Source organism: Alligator mississippiensis, chromosome 8, assembly GCF_030867095.1.
Source record: "Alligator mississippiensis isolate rAllMis1 chromosome 8, rAllMis1, whole genome shotgun sequence".
Classification (NCBI taxonomy): domain Eukaryota; kingdom Metazoa; phylum Chordata; order Crocodylia; family Alligatoridae; genus Alligator; species Alligator mississippiensis.
The window spans coordinates 66,084,915-66,110,237 of record NC_081831.1 but is presented as its reverse complement, the minus strand read 5'-3'; the positions used below and the strand labels follow the sequence as shown (position 1 = coordinate 66,110,237).

The window sequence follows — 25,323 nt, the reverse complement described above, 5'->3', positions numbered from 1 at the left end:
TATATCCAATATGGACCTCATTTGGGCATAGAGATATTGCTGCTAATCAAGTTCTTGCCTATTTTCAGTTCTGTAAATAAGCAAAAAAATAAAAATGTCACTCTTCAGGGACTGACAGCACAGGGTCATAAGCAGAACACTTAAACATTTGTAATTCAAGTTGTTTGGGTTTTTTTTTTTAAATGATGCTTTAATATCACTCCTAATTTCCCACATTTTCTTAAGTGTTTCCTGTTTGATAATTTTAGCCGATTTAAGGGCAGGCATTTGTCAGAAAGTTCTATTTTTACAATAAAAACATTAACGGATAGATCTAAGCTTTTAGCTTGGAAGATGAGCTCTTTTCCCAGTTGATCTTAAAACAAATCAGAAAATATAACATTAGCTTGTAAAAAAAAAAAAAAAAAAAAAAAAAAAAAAATCAACTTCTGTAATTTCTTTTAAGATTAATAATTGTTTAATTTTTTTTTTATTTAGGAAATATTTTGAGTATACTTTTCTTAGGGTGGGGAGGTATCTGTCAACAAATAATTTTGTCAACCTTCAGAAGGATGTATAATTCATACTGCATTCAACATGCATTGTATTTGGCACCGTAATCATTGAGTGATACAACGTTGTAAACAGGTGGAACACATTTCGATAGTTAAGGTTTGTTTTTCTCTATACTTAACACTAAAAGTGTTAAACATTTTACCTATTACTCTGACAAGTTGCCTATTTTATACCAGGCCAAAGAAGGTACTATAGTACCTATGGTATATTTATAGTGTGGGCACTCTTGTGTTTGCAAGTCTCTAGTTTAGAAATTCTGTTGTTTGCATACATTTGGATGTGCATGACATAAATATTAAATCTTGAAATCATTTTTGCCAAAGTGCAATATCTGAGTGGGTCATAATATGACAGACAGTGCTGTATGCTTTCATTTTATGTTGTGTATTTGTTTATTATTGGATCTTCCAGTCTTTTAAATGGTACTGTTTACTATGTTTGCAGTAGTCTTGTTTATTAAGAGGTAAATAGTGTATTAATGCAGAATGCCTTTAAGTATTTGATGGATGCAATAAATTTTTGTAAAACATTTTCTTGTCCAAGCATTTAATTTAATACAACATCTGAAAGTTTGAAAATCAGATTGTTTCTTTGAAGACGTAATGCAGCATATAGAACAAAGTACTTGACAGTTTGGGCTAATTAATGTGGAAAAAAGTGATTTATGTGTGGCATTTCAGCCTGTATTAAACTATATTACTAAACTATATTCAACCCTATATTAAACTATTTTCTCAGTAGAATTATTTTTTTAAATATGCCACAGGATGAAGTTAATTCAGTTATGCTTTAGTAATGAAATGATGCAGCTTCTTGAAGCAATAAATTCTGTCTAATGTCTTGATTTAAACAACTTAAACATTAAGTGTTTATGGACATCTCCGATGAGTACTAATTAGGAATGTTAACACACTAATTCTTAGTTGAATTCGGATACTTTTAGTTAGTTTTACAACAATATCAGTGTATCCTCAAGGTGTAACTCAAGCTGAAAGCAAGTCCGTCATTTCAGCTCTCTAATTCATGAAGAAGAATGAGACTATGTGCAATGTGGGCTTAAATCCACAGAATGAGGATCCCATGTACTATTCCTTTATTTCTGGACTATATGAAGGATAAATTTAAGGGAGCCCTATCTTGTGCATAAGAAACCAAAATGGTTACCAGTTAGCCAATTCGGAAAATATTTTTTGCTAGCATAAATTAGAAGATATCTGGCACCTGTGTAGTTTACAAATTAATATTTTAAGAATGTCATTTCTGATAACATATATAACCAAATAATTTAAATTTAAAATTACTTAGCGATAGTGCTAATTTAGATTATAATGGTGTCTGACAGTCCTGACTTGACATTGGGGCATCACTGTGGAAGGCATGGTCCAAGCATATCTGGAGAAGCTCTCTTTGACTCAAAGCTTGCAGACTATTCAGACAGGATCAAGAGGGGGAATGGAAACCCAGAGAAGTCAAATGATTTACACGTGATCTGCAAGTCAGTGGCGAAGATGAGAATGGAGGAGAGATTTCCTCACCTGTAGTGGATAATCTAGTCTTGTCCACTAGATCATATGGCTTCCCATGTTTTTAACTTGTATATTAAATGAAATGTAAACATTTGACTGATGTTGACTAAGGAACTGCTTCAAGTCTTTGATTCCAGAAAAACATACAATGTTTTAATTATCACAGTTCTTTGAGGTGAGAGATTTTCATAAGATCATGACTTGTATTGTCCTGGTACTTGGACAGTTTATTGATGCAGGTACTGAACAGGATGAAGGTTAATCAGTTTAAGTAACTGTTCATCTTGAAACGTCTTATTTGAACTATTTCAAAATGGGATTCTGCCTATATTTGGATGTAGAAATAGATGTTATTACTTTGAGGCCAAATATAATTTTACTTTAATAAAATTAATTTCAAGAGCCAAACAATATCCTGATTATATAAATGCTGTTATGCAAGACATTTAACAAAAGTATTGAGAAGGTTTTATCTGTTCAGTTCTATCCTTAATTTTGCTCATGCATTGTGGTATATTTTTGCCATGTTGTTGTACCAAAGGTAGAAAAAAATGTCAGAAAATCTAAATTCACTTTTCATTGTTAGTTTACAACACCAGAACAGCAAAGCGTAGGGCAGGGAATAGTTTTAAATTACTAAAATTTGAATCTTATTTCTGTTAAAGAAATAGCTGTGCTGTACTGTGCTGTAGTTTTTAATAAGAAGCAGTTAGACCCTTTTAATCACTAGCTAAAAATTGAATGTTTAATTTGGGTCTCCTGAAATAGAAGCAGACATTTATAAATCCAGTCATCTTAGACATGTGTATTTAATAACCATTACAGGTGTCCAGCCTAAGGAAGTTCAGATATTAAGGCCAGTGACCTTGAATAGAGAAGTAGCAACATTCTTCTGTAACTTTTTTTGTATGCACAGAAATATTGGCAAATATATCTTTTAGGTCTCTATTAGCAGGATTTATTCTGTTCTTTTTTTTTAAAGAAAATTAATATTCCTTATTTTAAGAATCAAAATCCTCTTTATAATATTATATATTTATAATATATCTATATATCAATATATAGATCTATAGATGCGCACGCACGGTAGCTTGCAATACCAGGTAAGTATCGTTCACTCTCAGGGTTCACTCTCACTGTCTTATGTTGTTATTGAGGATGACGTGAAATCAAAATCAGTCAGATGCACTGCTACTGGATAGTGTTTGGGGACTTTGACTTTATATTTAATTCTGCAAATATATTTTAATTTCAGAAAGTATTTTTGTGATATATTTTAGTGGACCAACTTTTAGTTGGAGGGGAAGTTGAACAAGGTTTTGGGCACAAAGTGCCTTCCTTCAGATCTATAGCCATCACAGCTACAACACTTTAGCCCTTTCAGATTTATCATCTTTTTCCCTTTCCCACTTAACAGCTAAGCAGCCTATTGATGTTGCTTACGATTTGATCTCTCCATATGCCCTACATTATAATTTAAGATTAATGCTTATGGTTTATAAAAAAGTAAGAAAAGAATAAGTCATTTCCCTTTTAAGTAATCCAGTTAATGTTATTTTCAAGAAAACTAGAAGTGAGTTATGCAAATATGATTTAAAACCCACAAGAAATGGTGTTCACCTAATATGAGTTACCATTTATTCCTCCTGTCGGCTGTCATGTATATTTATTAATATTTTAAACTGATTCCTGCAAAGTCCATTAAAGTTAATGGGACTTTGTCTACAGACTTCACTAAGCTTGGGGTCAGATCCACAAAGTGAAATCTGTTCATATAAATAATTAAAACAACATTCTAGTCACGCTCTCTCTTTTTAAGCATAGATTTAAATTGTGTTCAAGTCCATTATGTAAATATGGGGAGCCTTTTCTCTTCAAGTGATTCTCTAATGTCTTGGCACACTTAATTCTGTAGATCTGTTTGACCATAACCATCTTCATACTTTAAAAAAAACCAACTTTTTAAAAATTCCCCAATTCCCCTTTTTACTTTTAAATTGGTCATTGTACATTCATTACTCTTACGCTCTGATTTGAATTTATAGTTACATATTAAAAGGTGGAAAATACTGTATAGCTAAACTACAATTTAAAAAATGGGATGATATAACAATGCAGAGATTGCAAAAGCTGGCAATGTTTTGGGAATGTTGCCTGCTGGAAAATAAAATATTTGATTTGTATTTTTATTTAATACTTCAGTCGAATGACTTGAACCAGTTCATTTAAATTGCACAGTATAGGGAGTAATACATTAGGGACTGCTTTTTCTGTATCTGTTATAAATGAAGTGTTGATTACTCTTCAGTTTAATGGATTTTTTATTATGTATAACTACATTCCCATTTGGTGTTCATGTATATATTTATACATAGAAAAAAGATACACTGGTTATAGTTCCTTCTTAGTCCTTTTTAGTATTATTTCTAAAGGCTGGTTTCATTCAGGAATTTTTTGTTATTATTTAAAATGTAGTTTTCTGATCAAGTTCATGATATTTTTTTGTTGTCCCTTTTGGTACATCATGTCATATACCCCTGTATGTATTTTCATGTTAGCTCTCTTTGTTGCAAGTACTACAGCACTTTTCCATACACTGAATTATGTTATTTTTAACGGAAAAGATTTTTGTGGTAAGACTAGGGGAAGCTGAGCAAACATTATTTTGGGTAGGAAGTGAAATGATAGATTACCTTTTCAGAAGTTATCAAATCTATATGACTTTGTTTTGTCACTCATGAGTCACTGCCTAGGAGGTGCTGGCAAATGTCTCAGGGTAATAAGTCTTCTTCAGTATTATGTCCCTAGTTTTACTAGCCATTGACCACCAGGAGATTGAGACAACATGAGCATACTGTAATTCAATATCTTGCTTGCTGCACCATCTCCTTTTAAGGTAGAATGGGCATAAACAAAAAAAATCATATCATCTGAGTAGGACAAAATTGGCATCGATAGTATGAAAAATTCTTGAGTATTTGTTGCACTTTTCATAACTTACTTCTGGCATTCATTTAGGAGTTCAGTATGTACTGCCTTAACCATTAATTTATTTATATATATATAAATATATATATATGAGAGAGAGAGAGATGAAATCACCCAGGATTTTACAGTTGCTAAAGCTTTTGCTGTCCATAATCATTTAGGGACTGATTCTCAAAGGAGTTAAGATTCCTTAAGTATCTTTGATGATCTGTGCCTTAGGGATGTGATTCACAGCATCTTCATGTTTTTGAAACCAATAGAACTAATAAGATGAATGGGTTCAATGTCATTGCAGCACAACTGACTAGAGAAAATGGGGCCTGAAAAAAGTATAAGAGGTTGGGGCGGGGAGAGAATGAAAAGGTTCAAATTACTAAAAGTTACTTAAGTTTTTAAACATGCTTTTCATTTTTAAAACCTCTCCAAACTTGAGGGCTTTTTTAAAGGCATTATAGAGATTGTTTATAAAGCAGATTAACACCTTAATGTAAACATGAGAAATTAGGATAACCTGTCATTACTGCCATTATTTTTCTCCATGCACATTTTTTTGTGCAGCTCTGTGATTTTTTTTTCTGAAGTTCTGAATTGTATAGGCCTAGATTTGTCATTCATCAATTTGTTTAAGCAATGGCATACTTAGGTGTGTTTTGTTTTACTTCAAAGAATTGCCAAGAAAATGCTTTTAGAAGAAATCAAAGCCAATCTTTCCTCTGATGAGGATGCATCTTCAGATGAAGAGCCGGCTGAAGGAAAAAAGAAAACTGGAAAGCAAAATGAAAACACGGGAGATGACGGTGAGCACCAACAAGTGACAAAAACTGGTGCTTTAGTAGCTGTCAAAATTTCAAAAAGTTTCCAGTGAAAAATTAGAATAAAGTCGGTAAATTCTGGCCAGTTTTAAACCTAACAAATCAATAGTCATTTGTAATCTTACTGAGATCAGTTCAGCAGGTTTGCATGGTTCTGTGATTATTCTGTGTTTGACTTGTTCAAGATCTTTTTTCTTTGTGCCAGATTTTGTAACCAGTTCATAAAACTTCCAAGTATATTGAGTAACATGCAATTCATTAAAAAGAGATAAATGATTAAAATACGTGAAATACATATTGCTGGTAAGCATAGCTGCTAATTCATGTGTTGTCTTCTACAAAATCAGAATATTTGTAATACCAACATACAGCTATGTGTTTGTTTATAGTTTCCTAATGGTGCATAACATTTGCCCACAATGAATTTAAATGGGAAAGCCATTACCAATATGAGTTCTATGCTGAATTTTCTCTTTGACAGAGGAGAATGAAAAGGAAGAGAATTCTGAATCAGATTCAGATGATGAAGAATCAAAGAAGCCTAGATATAGACACAGGCTGCTGAGACATAAGCTAACTGTGAGTGATGGAGAATCTGGGGAAGAAAAGAAAAGAAAATCTAAAGACACTAAAGAAGGCAAACGCAGAAATAGAAGGAAAGGTAAAAAAAAAATAAAAAAAAAATAAAAATCTATGTTTGTGTGACAAGTATGTGCATTTATGTTGCAATGAAACATGTCCAAAGTAGGGTAGCATGGAGATTTCCTGTAGAGAGAAGATTTTTCTGAATTGTAGACTTGGGACTTCCACACATCTCCTTTCATCCCTTGGCACCATCAGTTATTCCTTTTTTTGTAGTCACTCATATTAGAGGCACAGGGGATCAGTGTCCTTAAATGTCTCACATCCATATTTTCTTTTCTAATATGTACTGGAAGAGATGAGCAAACAGTATTTTATCACTAACTTTTAAAATTAATTTTAACTGCCCCATGAAAAAGGGTTTTCAGTAACTTTTTTATTGAATGTATTTGGTATATTTTTGATCAGCTAAATAATTTTGTTTTGAAGCATGTCTGGGCAGCAAAAGTTAGCAAATCTAAATGGTGATATTAACTCAAATTTCCTTTTTATTTAAGAACAAAAAAGTTTTAAGATTTTCAGCATTTCTAAAACCAGAACATTTTAAATAGAATTCAACTTTTGAACAAAAATGTTTAATTATATCCACAACCCTCCTTAAACTTGACCCAAGCTCAGTTTCATATCCATTGCCCCAAGCTCAGTTTTATGTTCAGTTGTGAGTTTTATTATTTATAACACTAGTAGTGAATGTAACTGGATAGCAGAACTCTCTCTACTTAATGCGTCCCCCAAATTGGATTAGTGTGGTTGAGTCATGAAGTCTTAATCCCAAGTAAGAGAGGCCAAATCTAAAATGTATTATTCATGAAAACTTAATTTCCTCTCCTGTCTTTTCTGGAATTTCTATCTTTGACACTATATACATGGCTCTTATGTCAATAGAAATTTCCTCTGTAGTGGTGGATTAATTTTTGCAACATTGCAAGCTTTCTAATATGGTTCACAGTTGGACAGCAGGTGGCGCTGTTAAATGACACCTAGGGTTTTTTTTATTTTACTTGACTTAGCAGCTGTTTCCTAGCTCCTTAAAATTTTTTTCTTGGTACGTGTGACAGGAATTAATATTAATAGTGCATACTTGGTACTTGCAATTAATTATGCTATTTTGGTCAGTGTGAGGATGATTTTATTGACATTGGAAGAAAAGCAATTAGAGCTGTTTATCCACTAGTGCACAAATTGAATGTATAAATTACATTTTTAGTGTTGAATTAAAGCTAGCATATCATCCTAATTTGCATTCTTCCATATACCTGAAGGTGAATTGCCTTGCATTGCAGTATGTTTATCAGTGTTCCCTCATAATTTTTTTTTGAATTGGAATTTGATAGACTATGTCAGTTAACAAATTCAGCTAATATTTCTATATTAAATCTAAAGGCCTATAGCAGTTACTTCAAACAAACACTTTAAAATGCTATAATAAAATGCGAACTCTGTTAGAAAACAGTTTTACAACACACATACCTAAAATGATGCCCTCATGTTCATTAGTTACAAGGGGCCTTTGTAAATGCTGTTTGCACAAGTGGGTTTTCTGGAAGCTTTAAAAGTCCTTCTGGCTTATTAAACTAAAACTCCTTGGACCTAGTTTAGTTTGGCTCATTGGGACTTAAAGCATCGTGTCCATGGATTTGTTGTGTGCAAACACGAAGGAACTCAAAGACGTGTAATGAGCCTCTTTGTCCACCAGATGGTGGTGTAACTTCATTGTAGTTCACCCCTTCACATTGTTTTCACTTTTGAATTTCTTCCCCTTTTTTCTTTTCTTATGCGGTTTGCCAGCTCCCTGCTTCCACAGCTGTGTGGCAGGGCACAGGCATGGGGTGGGTGGGGGACTCCAGGCTGGTGGGGCAGCACTGGACCGTCCCGCTCTCCTGTGGTGCCAGCCAGGGACCAGGCTTAAATGGTTTGAAAACCTAGTACGTACAAACACTGATGTAACGCTCCAAAATAAACGAGTTTACATTTTATAAACCTATTTAATTTTAATGAAGATTAAAACCCATGGTATGTACAGATGCCGGAGCATTTTATCGGAATCCTTTCAACTGGATTAGGAAGAGTCTAGCTGTTCTATGCTGGCTGATTCCAGCACTGGTATAGAACCCTTGTCTCTTGCTCCATTTTATCCTTCTTGACTTGTTACTGTATCATCACTTTCTGCGTTCCAGGAACTGATCAGATCTAGCTGGAAACTTCATTGCCTACCTGTCTTGTTTTTCCTGAAAATCGTGAAAGCTCTTATTTCCCTGATCCATTCCTGATGGGTATCTTCCTAGGACTTCTGGAGTCGGCATTTGGCATACCCATCCCCCAACTGTTGGTGGATGGGTCAGTATCGACCTGGAAGGACATGGGCAGTGGGGTCCCGCAGGGCTCAGTCCTTGGACCGATACTCTTCAGTGTCTTCATCAGTGACTTGGACGAGGGAGTGAAGTGTACTCTGTCCAAGTTTGTGGATAATACAAAACTGTGGGGAAAAGTGGACACACCGGAGGCCAGGAAACAACTACAGGCAGACCTGGACAGGTTGGACAAAAGGGCAGAAAACAATAGAATGCAATTTAACAGGGAGAAATGCAAAGTGCTGCACCTAGGGAGGAGAAATGTCCAGCACACCTACTGTCTAGGAAATGACCTGCTCGGTAGCACGGAAGCGGAAAGGGATCTTGGAGTCCTAGTGGTCTCCAAGATGAACATGAGTCATCAGTGTGACAAGGCCATCAGAAAAGCTAACTGCACTTTATCATGCATCAGCTGATGCATGACAAACAGAGCCAAGGAGGTGATACTTCCCCTCTATTGGGCACTGGTCAGACCACAGTTGGAATACTGCGTGCAGTTTTGGGCGCCGCACTTCAAGAGGTATGTGGATAACCTGGAGAGGGTCCAGAGAAGGGCCACTCGTATGGTTAAGGTCTTGCAGGCCAAGCCCTACAAGGAGAGACTAGGGAACCTGGACCTCTTCAACCTTCTCAAGAGAAGGTTGAGAGACGACCTTGTGGCTGCCTATAAATTCATCATGGGGGTGCAGAAGGGAATTGGTGAGGCCCTACTCACCAAGGCGCTCCTGGGGGTCACAAGAAATAATGGCCATAAACTAGCAGAGAGCAGATTTAGACTGGACATTAGGAGGAACTTCTTCACAGTTAGTGGCCAAAATCTGGAATGGGCTCCCAAGGGAGGTGGTGCTCTCCCCTACTCTGGGGGTCTTCAAGAGGAGGTTACGTAGGCATCTGGCTGGGGTCATCTGAACCCAGCACTCTTTCGTGCCTATGCAGGGGGTCGGACTCGATCTATTGAGGTCCCTTCTGACCTCAACATCTATGAATCTATGAACTTTTTTTCTTTTCTTAGTATCTGTATGGCTCGCTGCACTCCATCCTGCCAACATTAGCATTTTCACGGTCTGTCTGTCTCTGCCTAAACCATGGTTTGCCAATTGTCATGCTTGTACCTAATACAATAAAACATCCTTCTATTGCATCTGTACATTTCATAATGCCTCCCATACCGATATTTGTTCTCGGTCTCTGCAGTTTTATAGTTGTTTATCATATATTATATATATTTTAAATATACTTTTTATATTTAAAAATATATCTATATATTTAAGATCACAACACATATATTGTCAAGCAAATGCTAAACTAGGCATGGTCAGGCCACTTGCTGGGGTCCTTTGCCTTGTTAATTACCTGATTCCTGTCTTGATTTTTTTTTTTTTTTTTTTAATTAAGGGTTTGAGACTATATGAGTAAATGAGGCTATATGAGAATTGATAGTTACTTAATATAGAAAGTATTTAGCTCATGTGGTTTTTGGGAAAAGCTTGTAAATGTGTAAGTCTGCCCCATATATGCATAGAAAGCAAATAAAAAGAAGCCAGCATTTATTTCTTATGATTTTGAAAGGCTTGGTTCATGATTTTTTTTTATTTATTTTTTTTTAATTTGGAAATATTATTAACCAAATTGACTAGCAGCCATGGAAGGTAGGTACCGAAGAGAGGTAGTTAACCATATTAATCTGAAGGCAGGAAAAAGGCAGGGTGGATTTGCACTTCTTTAGATTAGGAACAGATGTTGTAGTTGTTCCTGTGTTATTTTTGTTCCAGGACATCTTGGGATTTGTGTGAACACACAGCTCCCTTTTAATTGGGGTTTAGTTGAGTGGCTGAATGCAATGTTGCTTTTCTGTCATTGATTTAGTAATGCAGTCCTGGGATAACTATGTAAACATGCTTTATAATATCTCTGCATAAATTGTCTCTACCTCATCTGAAAAATATTTTTAGGATTTATCCAGTACAACTGACATCCTTAAAATGGCACTTTTTCCCAGGATTAAATGGTTTGTTCTAAGATAAATGTGAAATCTATTTATAGCCATGTACTAACTAAATCAGAGATATTTAAGCTTACATAAGTAGCAGCTTACTTAATTAGATGCTATGGAGGAACTGTAGGAAGCAGTAGGGAAAAGGAAGGATAGAAAGCAGTGATTAGAAAACTAAGGGTAGGGAAAAGGAAGGATAATGGAGGAGGCACTGCTGGGAGAGGCTAGGTGGGCAGAAGCTGTTTACCTCACTGAGGGACATGGATGTTATCAAAACTAATTCAGCTAATGGGATAAGAATCCATAGTCTTGGGATAAGAATCCATAGGCCCCAATTAATACAGTCCAGTCTGTGGATGATTGATAGTTCTGCAGTTTCCATTTCAAGTTGGCTTTTAAAATTTCTTTATCTAAGAACAGCCACTCTGAGGTCAGAGTGGAATGTCTAGGGTGGTTAAAGTGTTCTGCCACTGGCTTGTGTGTCTTTCTGGAATTGATATGAAAACAGAGGTCATTCATTCTCTTGTAGGAATCGCCCCATCTGTGCAACGTAGACAGCCAAGGGGCACTGTAAGCAGGTGATGGCATGTGATGTTTGTAGAGTGCAGATGACCTTCAGATGTTTATTCATTGGGGAGTCCACAGGACAAACCTTAAAGTTCCTACAAGGACCTATTGTGAGGTTGTACAGTGCGAGGGAAGATGTGATGGCAGCATGAGCAGGCTTATCATGGTGGGGGGGAAAAGGATCAGTGAAGACGCATGCTACTCTACTGAAGTCTCTTGTTACCTAATATGTCCCTTAAATTCGTTGGTCTTCTGAGGAAAGTAGAATCCAAATTGATGTGAAAAGCTAAAACCATGAAGTCCGACTTCGTCAAGTCATATTATAGTGAAATTTGATGTTTTACTTTGAACATAGCTGAGAGGCAGTTTTTTAAATTACTTCACGTGTGTGTTGGTTGTCTGAAATGGTGGAGTATATGAAACTGTTTTTCTCTTTTTACTTTGAAATAAATAGAATCATAGAAAGTTAGGGTTGGAAGGGAACTTAGGAGGTCATCTAATCCAACCCTCTGCTCAAACCAGGACCATCCCCAACTGGATCATCCCAGTCAAACTTTTGTCTTGCCAGTTTTTAAAAACCTCCAAGGATGGAGCATATACCACCTCTCCGGGTAACCTGTTCCAGTGTTTTTAGTACCCTCCTAGTAAGAAAATTCTTCCTAATGTCTAACCTAAACTTCCCTTGCTGCAACTTGAGACCGTTGCTCCTTGTTCTGTCATCTGCCACCAAGAACAGCCTAGCTTCATCTTCTTTCAACCCCTCCTTCAGGTAGTTGAAGGCTGCTATTAAGTCCCCTCTTGATCTCTTCTTCTCTGTACTAAATAAGCCCAGTTCCCTCAGTCTTTCCTCTTAAGTCATGTTTCCCAGCCCCCTCACCATTTTTGTTGCCCTCCTCTGGAGTCTCTTCAATTTGTCCACATTCTTTCTCAGTGCAGGGTCCAAAACTGAACTCAGTACTCCAGATGTGGCCTCACCAGTGCTGAATAGAGGGGAATAATCACTTCCCTTGACCTACTGGCAACACACCTACCAATTCAGCCCAGTATACCATTAGCCTTCCTGGCAACAAGGGCATACTGCTGGCTCATATTCAGCTGATTGCGCACTGTAACCCCCAGGTCCTCTTTCTTCAGAGGTGCTGCCCCCACCCAGTCAGCCCCCATCCTGTACTGGTGTATGGGATTGTTCTGTCCTAAATGCAGGACTTTCACTTGTCCTTGTTGAACCTCATGAGATTTCTTTCAGCCCAGTCCTCCAATTTGTCTAGGTCAGTCTGAATCCTAGCCCTACCCTCCAAGCCTATCTACTACACCCCCCAGCCTGGTGTCATCTTCAGACTTACTGAGGGTGCGCTCTGGGCCATCTTGCAAGTCGTTGATGAAGACATTGAACAAAACCGGCCCCTGGGGCACTCCCTTGATACTGGCTGCCGATTAGACATCGAGCCATTGACTACTGTTCTCTGAACTCAATGCTCCAGCCAGTTTTCTATCCACCTAACAGTCCACTCATCCAACCCATACTTCCTTAGCTTGCCTGTGAGAATGTTGTGGGAGACTGTATCAAAAGCCGTGCTAAAATCAAGGTACACCACATGCACTGGTCTCCCTGCATCCACAGAGCCAGCCATCTCATCATAGAAGGCAGTCAGGGTGGTCAGGAATGATTAGCCCCTGGTGAATCCATACTGACTGTTCCTAACCACCTTCTCTTCCAAGTGCTTAGAAATGGATTTCTTGAGGATCTGCGCCGTGATTTTTCTAAGGACTGAGGTGGGGCTGACTGGTCTGTAGTTCCCTGGATCCTCCTTTTTCCCTTTCTTAAGTATGGGTACCATGTTTGCCCTTTTCCAATCATCTGGGTCCTTTCCTGATCACCCTGAATTTGCAAAGATGATGGTCAGTGGCTCTATAATCTCATCAGCCAACTTTCTCAGCACCTTCAGGTGCATCTGATCAGCCCTATGGACTTGTACTAGAGGTGCACTGTTAGAGATTTTTGGGCCGATGTGTAAGGAGGCCTATCAGCCAATACTGATTTGATTTCCAATACTGCTGCCTCCAGCTGGTAAGTCTGGTGTGGTGGAAGGCGAGCAAAGGGGCATGCAGGGGGGTAGATCATACTGTGCTGCCCAGTGTAGTAGTCTGGGAACTGACCTTGCTTGTGAAGACTGAGGCAAAGAAGGCATTGAGCACTTTGTCCTTTTCTGCAGCCTCTATCACAAGGTTGCCTCCCCTATTCAGTAAGGGGACCCACACATTCCCTGATCCTCCTCTTGCTATTGACATACTTACAGAAGCCCTTCTTATTACCCTTCACATCCCCTGCTAGCTGCAGCTCCAATTGCTCTTTGGCCTTCGTGACTTCATCCCTGCATGCCCGAGCAGTGCTCTTATATTCTTCCCTAGTTATTTGTCCAAGTTTCCACTTCTTATAAGCTTCCTTTTTGTGATTTTTAGCTTATTGAAGTTCCTTGCTAAGCCATGTTACATTGTAGGGGCAATGTTAGGGTAAAAAACACACAGACATGATTGTGTAATGCATTCAATTTGTGTTAATTGCAATATAGAATAGGGGTGTCGACCTTGTGGCGTGACCGCCTTTGTATGTGGCATATGGCAGATGGGGAGGGGACAGGTAGCACAGTGGCAGGTGGAGCAGGGAATAGAAAACAACAGGCAGGGAGCACAGACTAGGAAGTGGAAAGCCTAGCAGCAGGTAAGTCAGGGAGTCACAGGTCGGGGAGCAGAAAGCAGAGCAGTAGATCAAGCACGGGAAGAGGAATAGAGTGGCACCTGGAGAGAGTACATGGTTAATTTGTGGTATGCCTGCCAAAAAGGTTAGTCCTTGCTAATATAGATTATTTAGACTTCCATCTAATTTACCTTTTAGCATACGGAATGGGAGTTTGTTTCCTCCTTTGGTTTTCATATACTAAGCCAATAGGGGAAAATTAAATCCAAGAAGAACCATATGCAATAAATAAAAACAAGTCATGAAAATATTTGTATTAAGACAAAGGTCTTTAACAAAATCAGGCTACCTGACAACATTCCTTTAAAATAAATATTTATTGCTTTTTTGAGTGTTTTTTCCTAATTTGGATTGGATAATTACTATGTTTATGAAGTCCATCAATCTTCTGTGCCAACTTTTACTTCAGGGTTTAACTTATGCTCTGGTAGGGGCCAACGTGGCAGACATGCCACAAATAAGCTGTGTACCCTCCCTGCGTGTCACTCTGTTCCCCTTCCCCTGCTTATTGTGCTGCCTGTCCCCTCCAGTCTGCCATGTGATGCATGCAGAGGTTGCTTGTGTCACTTGCGGCTGCTACGTTAGGTTGTCCACCCCTGCTCCATATAGCCACTTTTTTCTCGTGGCCTCATTGTTATACCTTACCTGACACATTTTATTAGCAGCGTATTGAATTCTGCTTGGTACTGACTGATATGAGTTTGTGCAGCTTGCAGCATATAATAAACATTTTTTTTTTTTAAATTAGAAAAGCTACGTTGATGTTGCTTTAGTTTATAACAATGGTTGGTAGTCTCTTTTTTTTTTTTCTTTTTCAAGTGAGCAGCGATGGCTCAAATGACTCAGAGTTTCATGAATCTGAAGTTAGTGAAGAAGTTAGTGAGTCTGAAGATGACCAGCGTCGTAGAACAAGGTATGAATAAGCTTTAATCACCTTAAATAACCTTTTTTTAAAAAAGTCATTGAGGAAGCAAGATTGTTTATCAGAGCATTTCAGACAGAGGGTATATTTTCAAAGACTATAATCCAGATGCTCCTATTGACTTGTATGGCTTGTGTAGCACATCAGAGTCCCAGCGGTGGCCGTGATGTTCCCTGGTGGCTCAGCAACCCATGCCTTGCTCTGCCTCTAGGCCCCTCACCTCCTTCTCGTCTGCCATGCCTTGATGTACCTTTTGCATAGAAAGGGAAGCTGACTTGAAAGTCGTAGAGCAAGCCTTATTCTACCCACTAGCCAGCAGGTCCCTCCTGCACTGCTGGCCCTGACCTAGCTCCTGAGCTGCATAGGGTGCTCTCTACCTGGGTGCCCCAGGGCACCTACAAGCCTTAAGGGCTAATTACATGGTTCCGTCTGCTCCTATACTATGTCCCATGCCTCAGGTGTTTCTGTACTGTCACTCTCTGGGGTTTGGCCCTCCTCAGCCTCTGCCCCCTTTCTCTGGTTGTGCCTTCTAGCCTGGGACCACTGTATTGAGCCTGGCTTTGAGGCACCACCTTTAGTCTTGCTCTCTTGGATGTGGGGCCCCTGTCTCTGCCCCTGTTGGGCTGCTGGGCTCCTAGCCCCGGTTTGCCACCCCTCTTGGGCACTGGGCTCCTTGGCCCTGCCTTGGGCTTTGCAGCTCCATGCTCTGCCTTGTTCCAGGCTCAGCCCTCTCTGCCCTGAGTTTGCAGGGCTCAAGGTGATCATGTGCCCCTAGGGCACCAATGGGACCTCCAAATACCTCCCCTTACAGTCCCAACCCAAACAACCAGCATGAACTGGAACCAAAAAATAAGGCCCCTGGCTATAACGAATTTTCCCTCTGGGCCCAGCAACTGCCCCTTTTAAAGGGGAAAACTTTCCCTCGCCTCTGGTATCCGCATAACCTCCCAACTCTGGGTTAAATCCCTATGAGCTCCCAGAGCCTCACTGCTCTCCCAAGATGGCACAGCAGTTCATTTAGCGTTCCCTGGTAGTAGTAGCTTTTCTGGCCAGGAGCTTCTAACCCTGTGGCTTGCAGGGCTCAACTGACTTGCCGGGCTTATGTTTCCCAGGATGTTGCCCCCTTCTGGTCAGGAGAGTACCCTGGGCTGTCTGCAGGTCCCTGCTAATTGATCTCATTGCCTGGTTATTATGGCAACCCAATTGCAGCTGTGCCCTGCCTAGCACACTGTGCTTCCTCTCTGGGCTGATTTTCCCCCTTTATGTAACAGAGTCCCAGGTTCTCTGTTACGCAGTGTATATGAGCCTAAAATTAGAATTATGGTATGGAATAATTTTCATTTCTGCAAATTGGCTGACCAGCAATAGCCAGGAAGTTCAGTTGAATTTGAGTTTGACTATGTGCTGGCAGAGAATTTTAAGCCTTGGTTAGCAAGAGGATAAAACTGTCAAAGTACTAAGTATTTTTTGTACCAAGTGTGCTGCAGTCTAAGAACAGTGGATTCTTATTAACAGTTAAGGATTTTTATTTTTTTTAATCCTGAGCTTCTTGGCAGTTGTCTAAGATAGACCCTTATTATTTGTGTCTTGTGAGAGACAGTTTGAAAATAATCAGTTACCTTGTTTCTGTTGTCCCACAAAAGTGACATCCATACAAACAGTTTACATTTTGTGTGCAACTACTATAAAATTTGTGTGGAATTGCTTCTTCACCGTGATAGAAACTGTGGAATCACTTAGGTAAAACTGTGCTACGGTTTATCTTGTTAAGGTCTATAACTTGGAGTTATTGCATATCTGGCAGTGGGGGTCCATGCATGGGAAAATATAATTTTTCATGTCTATTAAAGGCAGAAACAAAACAGAGAACTGATATGATGTACTTGTTGTAAACGGATAGGAAAAAGCTAGCAGAGTAGCTTCTTGACTTCATTCTAGGCCAGGAGTTGGTAACGTTTTTGGATAGAGTGCCTAAAACACCTGCAACCTCAACTTGTAAGATGTTGGCGTGCCAGGGATGGATGGTGGAGGAGCAGTGAGGGGCCTAATCCTTGGCTGCGCAGCCCTGGCCCCTTCCCTGAGGTGCAAGTGCCAAGCGTAATGCCTTTGCGTGCCAGGCTCTGGCATGCATGCTGGGGGTTGCCTACCCTATTCTAGGCAAACGTTTAGTTTGCTTTTACAGCATTAGTGAAATATTTATAAATATAAGTAACTTAATTTTGGCGAGGGATGGAAATATCCTGTATTGAATGGAAGAATATTTCATAAAAAGAAAATCAACATTTTTTATCCATTCTTGGCAAAGCATGAGTGGGGGGTTTTTTTTGTTTTCGTTTAATATTTTTAGATCTTCTAAGAAAGCCGAGGCAGAAGAAAACCGCAGTTACAAGCAAAAAAAGAAAAGGCGACGCATTAAAGTTCAGGAGGATTCTTCCAGTGAAAACAAGGTACTGGACAGAATGTTTGTTCTGAATGAACTGGTGAAACAGCATAATGACCTTTGTGATTTTGATAATAGCTGTCAGGGTAGTTTGGTCTCTAGATCATGCATTTTCAAAGGGTAGGATAGGACATTGTCTTTTTCTATATATTGTGCAACACTTTGAATCTTTTAAAATTCAGCAAATAATTGTAGTAACGAAACTTCAAATGTGCAGATAACCTTATTGCTAACTCTTCTCAAATAATAGCGTGTGCTGTTTGGCATATGTTCTGCAATAGAAGACTTAAATGCAAAGCCAGATGAAATCACACTGAAATATGTTTTGATTCATTATGAAAGAAAGAGAGAGAGAATATTCATATTAGTGCTTCAGTCTACTCGACTATTTTCAGTTTACAACATTGTAGGTGTCTAAGTGGAAGAGTTTTCAATCAAGGATCCAAAGCTGGCCACAATATTAACTTTAAGGATTCTTTTGTAACGTAAAGCCATCAGCAACTAACATAATTCGCACTAAACTTATTTCAGCATAATTTCATCTAGACTTGTATCGGTTGCGCACACGTGTATAGACTGTCTTGTAATCAAGTTTTATTTGATACAGTTTGCAGTGAATTGAACACTCTAGCAAAAGCTTGAAATTTATATTTATTTTATATGTTAGCATGCAAATTCAAGATCTCCTGGGCCATTGAGAGAATTTTTTTACTCAAAATACTTTTTTCCTCCTTGTTTAAAACAGTACACAAAATTTAAATCTTCAAGCTCCACAGTAGAAGTGTGGGGGGGGGGGGAAGCCCTTGTCCTTAGGTTCCCAATGGGAGATTTTTTTCTGTTTTTGATGAAAGAAAATTTCCAAAATTGCTTTATCGTCAAGCCCAATTTCAAATCTAAATTTGAAATTTAAATGCTTGATGTGTCTTCATTAGCTCAGCAGTAGCAGCAGGTGGTGGTAGAGAGATCAGCTATCTTTTGGTATTCAGGAGAAATGGGGAAGAAGAACTTGTAGGCTTTTCTTGATGCCTTTCATACCTGGACTTGCTGGCAATGTTAAATTTGGGCATATCGATGCATGTACTGAGTGAAAGGGAAGACAGGAGATTTTCTAAAATCATGTTACCTAACATTTATTTGAAAGTACCTCTAATGCCTTTGCATTAGCGCACATTCATGATTACATAATCTTATAAAGAATGATAAACTGCTTGAGTTCGTAAGAATTGTTTTAGATCGTGCTGGTTGTTACCTATGTTTAAAAATCAGGCATATTCCCCAGTGCCTAAAGGAGCCCTGTTGGTCAGGAATTTGACCAGTAGTTCAGAAGTCAGGATTACAATATTTTGTCTTATTTTTCATATTAACAATCAATTCTTTTGAATTCTAATAGAGCAACTCCGACGAGGAAGAGAATGATGATTCAAAATCTCCTGGAAAAGGCAGGAAGAAAATCAGAAAGATTATTAAAGATGATAAGCTTAGAACAGAGACACAAAATGCACTGAAAGAGGAGGAAGAAAGAAGAAAACGTATTGCAGAAAGAGAGCGAGAGAGAGAGAAACTGAGAGAGGTATGTTTTATTTACTATATGTGGAATATTGCTAGGTAATTGAAATGCTGGTGCTATTTTAAAGGCATAAATTCAGCTGAGGTAAAAAATATAGTGTGTTTTAAAAAATGTAGGTTTATGTAAGCATACAAATCATTCATAAAAATGAAACTTGTAACTTTGCAAATTCTCCACCCTTCAGTAAGTAGTTTTCATTAGAAACAAATCCTGTAAATTAACATGGGGAAAAGATAAAAGCATTAGATTTAAAAAAAAAAAAAAATCTTTTTGAGTTTAGCAAATAAGGGTCTTGCTACTCTGAATTTGTCTTTCTCTAAAAGGACTCAAATTAGTCATGGGCAGTGGATTCCTATTATGAAGTATGCTTTTTTTTGCTTTCAGGTGATAGAAATAGAAGATGCTTCACCCCTGAAGTGTCCTATTACAACTAAACTGGTTTTAGATGAAGATGAAGAAACCAAAGAACCATTAGTGCAGGTTAACAGACATATAGTTACTAAACTAAAACCACATCAAGTAGATGGTAAGAAATTATGAAGAGAACTGTTTAATTGTTTTTTGTTTTTTCTTTTTAATAGCTTTGCTGGGGACTGGAAGATACTTGAAAGATCAATTCAAGATAACAAAATATGTAGAATTTCTGACAAGTTTCTTAATTTTTCTTTTGTTGGGAACATATTAATCTGAAGAAAATGAATGCAGACTTAACACTATTGATTTTCTGTAGGAATGTAAAATCAGTGAAATGTAGGGCTGGGAAAGACCTTCCTCCTTTTTCCTTCCTTTCCTCCATCCCACCCTTTTCCTCCTGCCTGCTTTAAGGGGGGAATGAAACATACCTGATATTACTGTATTTTATCACCCTGACAGATAGTATTTTGTTTAATACTTTAGCCTCACATTTGTTGGGTTTTTGGCCTGTCCCCAGTAGACCTGGAAAACTGATCACATTCTTCTCTGTAACATGCTTTTATATCATTAAAAAAATGTTATCATGATTTTAGCAAGGCTTTTGGCAGGAGCTCCATGACACACTCGTTAGAAAACTAAGGAAATAAAGACTAGATAAAGTACTGTAAGGTGGCTATGTGATCGTTCAACTACAGTACTTATGTTCATCAAGTAATCATCAGTGACTCAATGTCTAGTTGGGAAGAGGTCTGTGTTGTTTAATATTTTCATTAATGCTTTGGGCTAGGGGCAGACATTGCACATAAACTGGTGTAAGTGATTGGAAACCGGTTGAAATCTGTAACATAACAGAAGTTCAGTTCATGTAAACTGCTTTCAAAGTGGCTGAAACTAGGGGTGCCCTGACAAAGTTCTCTTCGCCACTACCCGATGATTAACCAGCCACATCAGCTGATCTGATAACCTATATTTAGTAACAGTGCAAGGCATTTTAAGCTACTGACATAAATTAACCTGCCTGCTCCAGCCTTCTATGAAACTATGAAACCACCTTCCTCCTTGTAGTTAGGGGTCAGAAGGGACCTGAATAGATCATCTAGTCTAACCCCCCGTCACTGGTTGGAGCAACCGCTGGGATCACACGACCCCAGACAGGTGTTCATCCAACTTCTTTTTTAATTTACCCAAGGTAGGAGCGAGGACCACTTCCCTAGGAAGTTGGTTCCAGATCCTAGCTACCCTGACAGTGAAATAGTGCCTCCTAATCTCTAACCTGAACCCATTCTTCAGCAGCTTCTGGCCATTGTTCCTTGTCACCCCAGGTGCTGCTGGGGGGAATAGGACCCTTCCTGTTTGTTGCTGATCTCCCCTAACGAGTTTGTAGGCAGCCACCAAATCCCCCCTTAGTCTCCGCTCGCTGTGGCTGAACAGGTTCAGGTCCCTCAGCCTCTCCTCGTAGGGCCTGCCCTGTTGCCCTCCAGCCAAGCGGGTGGCCCTCCTCTGAACCCTCTCAAGGCAGGCCACATCCTTCTTCAAGTGCAGTGCCCAGAACTGGATGCAGTGCTCTAATTGAGGCTGGACCAGTGTCGTGTAGAGGGGGAGTATCACCTCTCTGGACTGGCTTGAGATGCATTTTTGGATGCACGACAAGGTGTGATTGGCTTTGCTGGCTGTGGTCTGGCATTGGCGGCTCATGTTCATCTTGGAATCAATAATGACTCTAAGATCCTTTTCCGCCTCTGTGCTCAAAAGGGGGGAGCTCCCCAGCTTGTATGTATGCTGTGGATTCCTTCTCCCTAGGTATAGCACCCTGCATTTATCTACATTGAAGCCCATCCTATTACCATCCGCCCACTTCTGTAGCCTGTCTTAAGTCTAATTGCAGCCTCTCTCTCCCTTCGAGTGTGCCTACCTCTCCCCACATCTTGGTGTCATCAGCAAACTTGGACAACGTGTTTTCCACCCCCTCGTCCAAGTCGCTGATGAAGATGTTGAACAGTGTAGGCCCCAGGACCGAGCCCTGGGGGGCCCCACTGTTCACATCCCGCCAGGTCGAGTACAACCCATCCACCACCACTCTCTGGGTGAGCCCCATCAGCCATTTTTTGACCCATCCAACTGTGTAGGCATCAATGCCACAGTCGCTCAGTTTATTAATGAGAATGGGTGACCGCCTTATTCTCATGCACATTGTCCCCTCACCCATGGCTACTGCCTGCAGCCCTGCTTCCTGTGCAACCCATGCTGCTGTCTCAAGCAGATTGGGTCGACCCTCACATGGACAGCAGTGCCAGGTACATTTGGAGCCCTGTAGCATGCAGGTGCTTCAGTGCTGGTGGGCCCCACATGGCCAAGCTCCCACAGACGCTGGGGAGAAGCCATTTTGGCAAAGATGCCCAGTGCCTGGCAGAGCGAAATGTTCCTCACATGGTACCTTACCCCACCTTTGCACAGCCCAACATATCCACAGCAGCCCCAGTGTTTAGGCCCTTGCTGTGCTTGCAGCATTGCCATGGCAGCAGCAATAGGAGTTGGTAAAGTCCCTTTGTTGTTGAGTACAGTGCCCTGTGACTGCTCCCTGGTGCTCCCCCCCCCCCCCCCCCCCCTTCCACTACTTGCCAGGACCTGTAGTCTACCACGTTGCAGGGACCGGACTGTGCTTGCCAGGGTGCTCCAGAAACGCAGCTGTAATTGTTGGCTACAATGACCAAAAACAGCCAATAGTCGATAACATCATTTCTCCTTTTATTAGTGCCAGTCTGATAGCCAACCAGTTATATCCGTGCACCCCTACCTGGGACCAGTTTAAGATAAACCTGGATGAATGCAGTATCAGACCTAATTGATTTAGGTTAAATCTGTTTATTGAAATTCTGTCCCAAATCCCCTCCAGATTCAGGTTAACTCATACACCCCCAGCATCCCAGGATGCTTTGCACCTCCCCACAAACTGTCCCTGGCAAGGTGGGCATGCTAGCCTTGGCCAAGCTGTATGCTCCAGTTGAGTAGCGAAGTGTGCTGTAGCACACCCGCCCCCCCCCCCCCCCCGAGCTTCTGGCCTGAGCCACTGCAGGCATGTGGCTGCATTTCTGGAATCAGAAGTGAATGTCTGTTCACTTGTTTATCAGCTCAGTCTACATAGCTTAGACTACACTGCAAAGATTAAATCAATTCAGCCTCCGGCTTTTTGACCATATGCTTAGGATGGGATTAAGTGTCCACTTAACAAATTTGCAGATGGTGCCTGGTTGGATGGAGCTGCAAACACCATGGTGGGGTAGGCTTAGGATTCAAAATGATAAATTGGAGAAATGGTCCAAAATCAAAGTTAATTTAATGCAGTTCACTAAGGACAAGTACAAAGATCTGCACTTTGGACAGAAAAATCACATGTGCAAATACAGACTGGGGAATGACTGGTTATGCCACAGTATTTCAGAAAAGGGCTCTGGGGGGTTATAATGGATCATAAACTGAGTGTAATTCAACAGTGTGCTCTTTTTACAAAAAGGCCAATGGCATTCTAGGCTGTATTAATAGGAGTGTTACAAACTAGCAAAGCGATTCGCTTTCTGCTTGGCACTGCTGAGACTTCACCTGTGTCCAGTTTTGGTCCCTTCATTTCAGGAAAGATGTAAGGAAATAAGGAGTCCAGTGGAGTGCATTAACAGTGACTAGAAGCCTTGTAAACTTGACGGTAGGAAAAAAGGCTAGAAGAGCTGAGATTTACTTAGTTATAGACTTATTTAGACTCTTCTGCAGTGCTGCTGCCTAGCCAGCTTTTCCCCAGAGTGAGCATGTAATTTCTTCCTAAGTACACCATCCTTCACCAAATTTTCAGCGTGTCAATTTCAGACCGTTTCTCCAATCTATCAAAATTATTTTGTATTTTGGTCTCGTCTGTCTGGCTTGGTGCTATCTACATGTTATATAAGTATATCCTTTAGTCCAGTTTTTCAGGTCATTAATGAAAATATTGACTAGAATAAGGCCCAGGACACACCTCTGCAGGACATCAAATGTCTTTACAGTTTGATAGCAAAATGTTGACAACTATTCTTAGAGTGTGATCTCAAACGGTTGTGCATCTACTTCATGGTGACTTCACCTATATCTTTTTAGAAAAGACCCTGAAGTTAATGTTTATAATACTTTTTTTTTTTTAAAAAAAGATATCTTTAACATTTTCTCCAGGTGTTCAGTTCATGTGGGACTGTTGTTGTGAATCTGTGAAAAAAACAAAGACATCTCCAGGCTCTGGATGCATTCTTGCTCACTGTATGGGTCTAGGGAAAACATTGCAGGTAAGGTTCAAATACTTCTGACATAGTACATCTTTTAGTACAGACTTAATTCTCCTGATGATCCAAGTTTTAATGGCTTTTGTGGTTTTGTAGACACAGCTTATCCTGTCTTCCAGGCTGTGGCCTTCCTCAAAAAGAGGAAGTAGATTTTTGTAATGTTCTGTGAGAGCTGGTATTTATGTATTTATGTGTTATAAAATGTGTCCATGCACTCTGAGGTTTCTGGGTGTTGTGCTAATTTAAATATCTAGAATTAGACAATACATTTATACTGGAATGAAAGTGTGTGATGTAAACTAGAAGTAATATGTATTGTTTCCTCATGATTCAAAATTATAAAACGTAGTTCCTTTATGATTTTGTAACAAAAGTATTATTTTTCAAGTACTTTATGCTCTTTAATACATTATTATTATTAAGCATGTTTGTTATTTAAATTGCATCCTTCTCTCTGTGGCCCTTGGAATATAAATTTTGCCTGGCATGTTTGAACTATCTGTTTGCTCATAAATTGATTATTTTTGTTGTGCTGCTTAAGCTGAAGGTAGGTTGAAAAAGATAACTTTTCTATAGAAGTGGAATCTTCTGAGGTGCTATGCTTGTCCTAACAGTTCAGTCATTCTCAGTATTAATAGTGCACGTGTTTGTCTTGTTGACTGTAAGTCCTAAAGAAGCGCTCTCTTTCACATGTATTTGCAATTTGATCTTTTAGTATTAATACTTAACATGCCATACTGAATTGGATATAATCTGATTCTTAGAACTTTAATGTTGTGTATTGAAATTTGAGATGTGAATTAGGTTAGATGATCTGATGTTAATTTCTGAATGAACAATAAATTTAAGTGAGGACATTTTTCACAGAAGAGGGTTTCACAGAAGTCAAAATTAATTTTATTTGTGTATGCAACTATTTTTCAGTGCTTATCTCTATCCTTTGAATGTTTTTGTGTTCTTTGAAACAAATAGGTCTAATACAGAGTTTAACTGGTTTTATCAAATGAAAAGAGCAGTCATGAACTTACTGGATATCAGATGCACAAGAAAAGCCCAAATGACCTATTTCCTTGCGCAGTCTTTTTTTCCTCTGTATTTAAACATCTTTAGCCTAAAATGTTCAACACAAAAGTAGTTCTGTTTGCAAAAGCAGTGATGCCAGTTATCGTTCGTGGTGTGGCCTGATGCAGGCTAAAAAGAATTTGGTGTCTAATGAACATTGCATATTTGAAGCTCAGAATCAAATTTAATATGGTGTACAAAATGGGTCACCATACTGACGGAATTATTAACTTTGGAAATCTGTTGCCAAGTTTCAAGGAACTTTACTCTTTCTTCATAAGAAATTTTAAGGATTTGAGCTTATTCTCTCTGGGGAGAAAGGGAGGGTCAAACGTGACTTAGAAACTTGTTAAATTGTTAAAATGATTTAGTAAGCCTGGAGAGAAAGAAGAGTTTTATTCTCAGCTACTTGGAAACAATATCCAAAA

General features: G+C 39.2%; 1 protein-coding gene across 2 annotated transcripts in view; it reads left to right on the top strand.

Annotated features, from left to right (window-relative positions):
* Window positions 1-25,323, top strand: part of ATRX (ATRX chromatin remodeler) — a 157,985-nt gene that overhangs the window by 60,456 nt on the left and 72,206 nt on the right. For both annotated transcript variants that reach the window (XM_014607174.3, XM_006262569.4), the window contains 7 exons: window positions 5,736-5,866; window positions 6,363-6,542; window positions 15,009-15,102; window positions 17,459-17,558; window positions 18,942-19,121; window positions 19,503-19,644; window positions 23,727-23,836. In XM_014607174.3, the coding sequence (XP_014462660.2) occupies window positions 5,736-5,866; window positions 6,363-6,542; window positions 15,009-15,102; window positions 17,459-17,558; window positions 18,942-19,121; window positions 19,503-19,644; window positions 23,727-23,836 (937 nt within the window). The remainder of the gene's footprint in view (window positions 1-5,735; window positions 5,867-6,362; window positions 6,543-15,008; window positions 15,103-17,458; window positions 17,559-18,941; window positions 19,122-19,502; window positions 19,645-23,726; window positions 23,837-25,323) is intronic.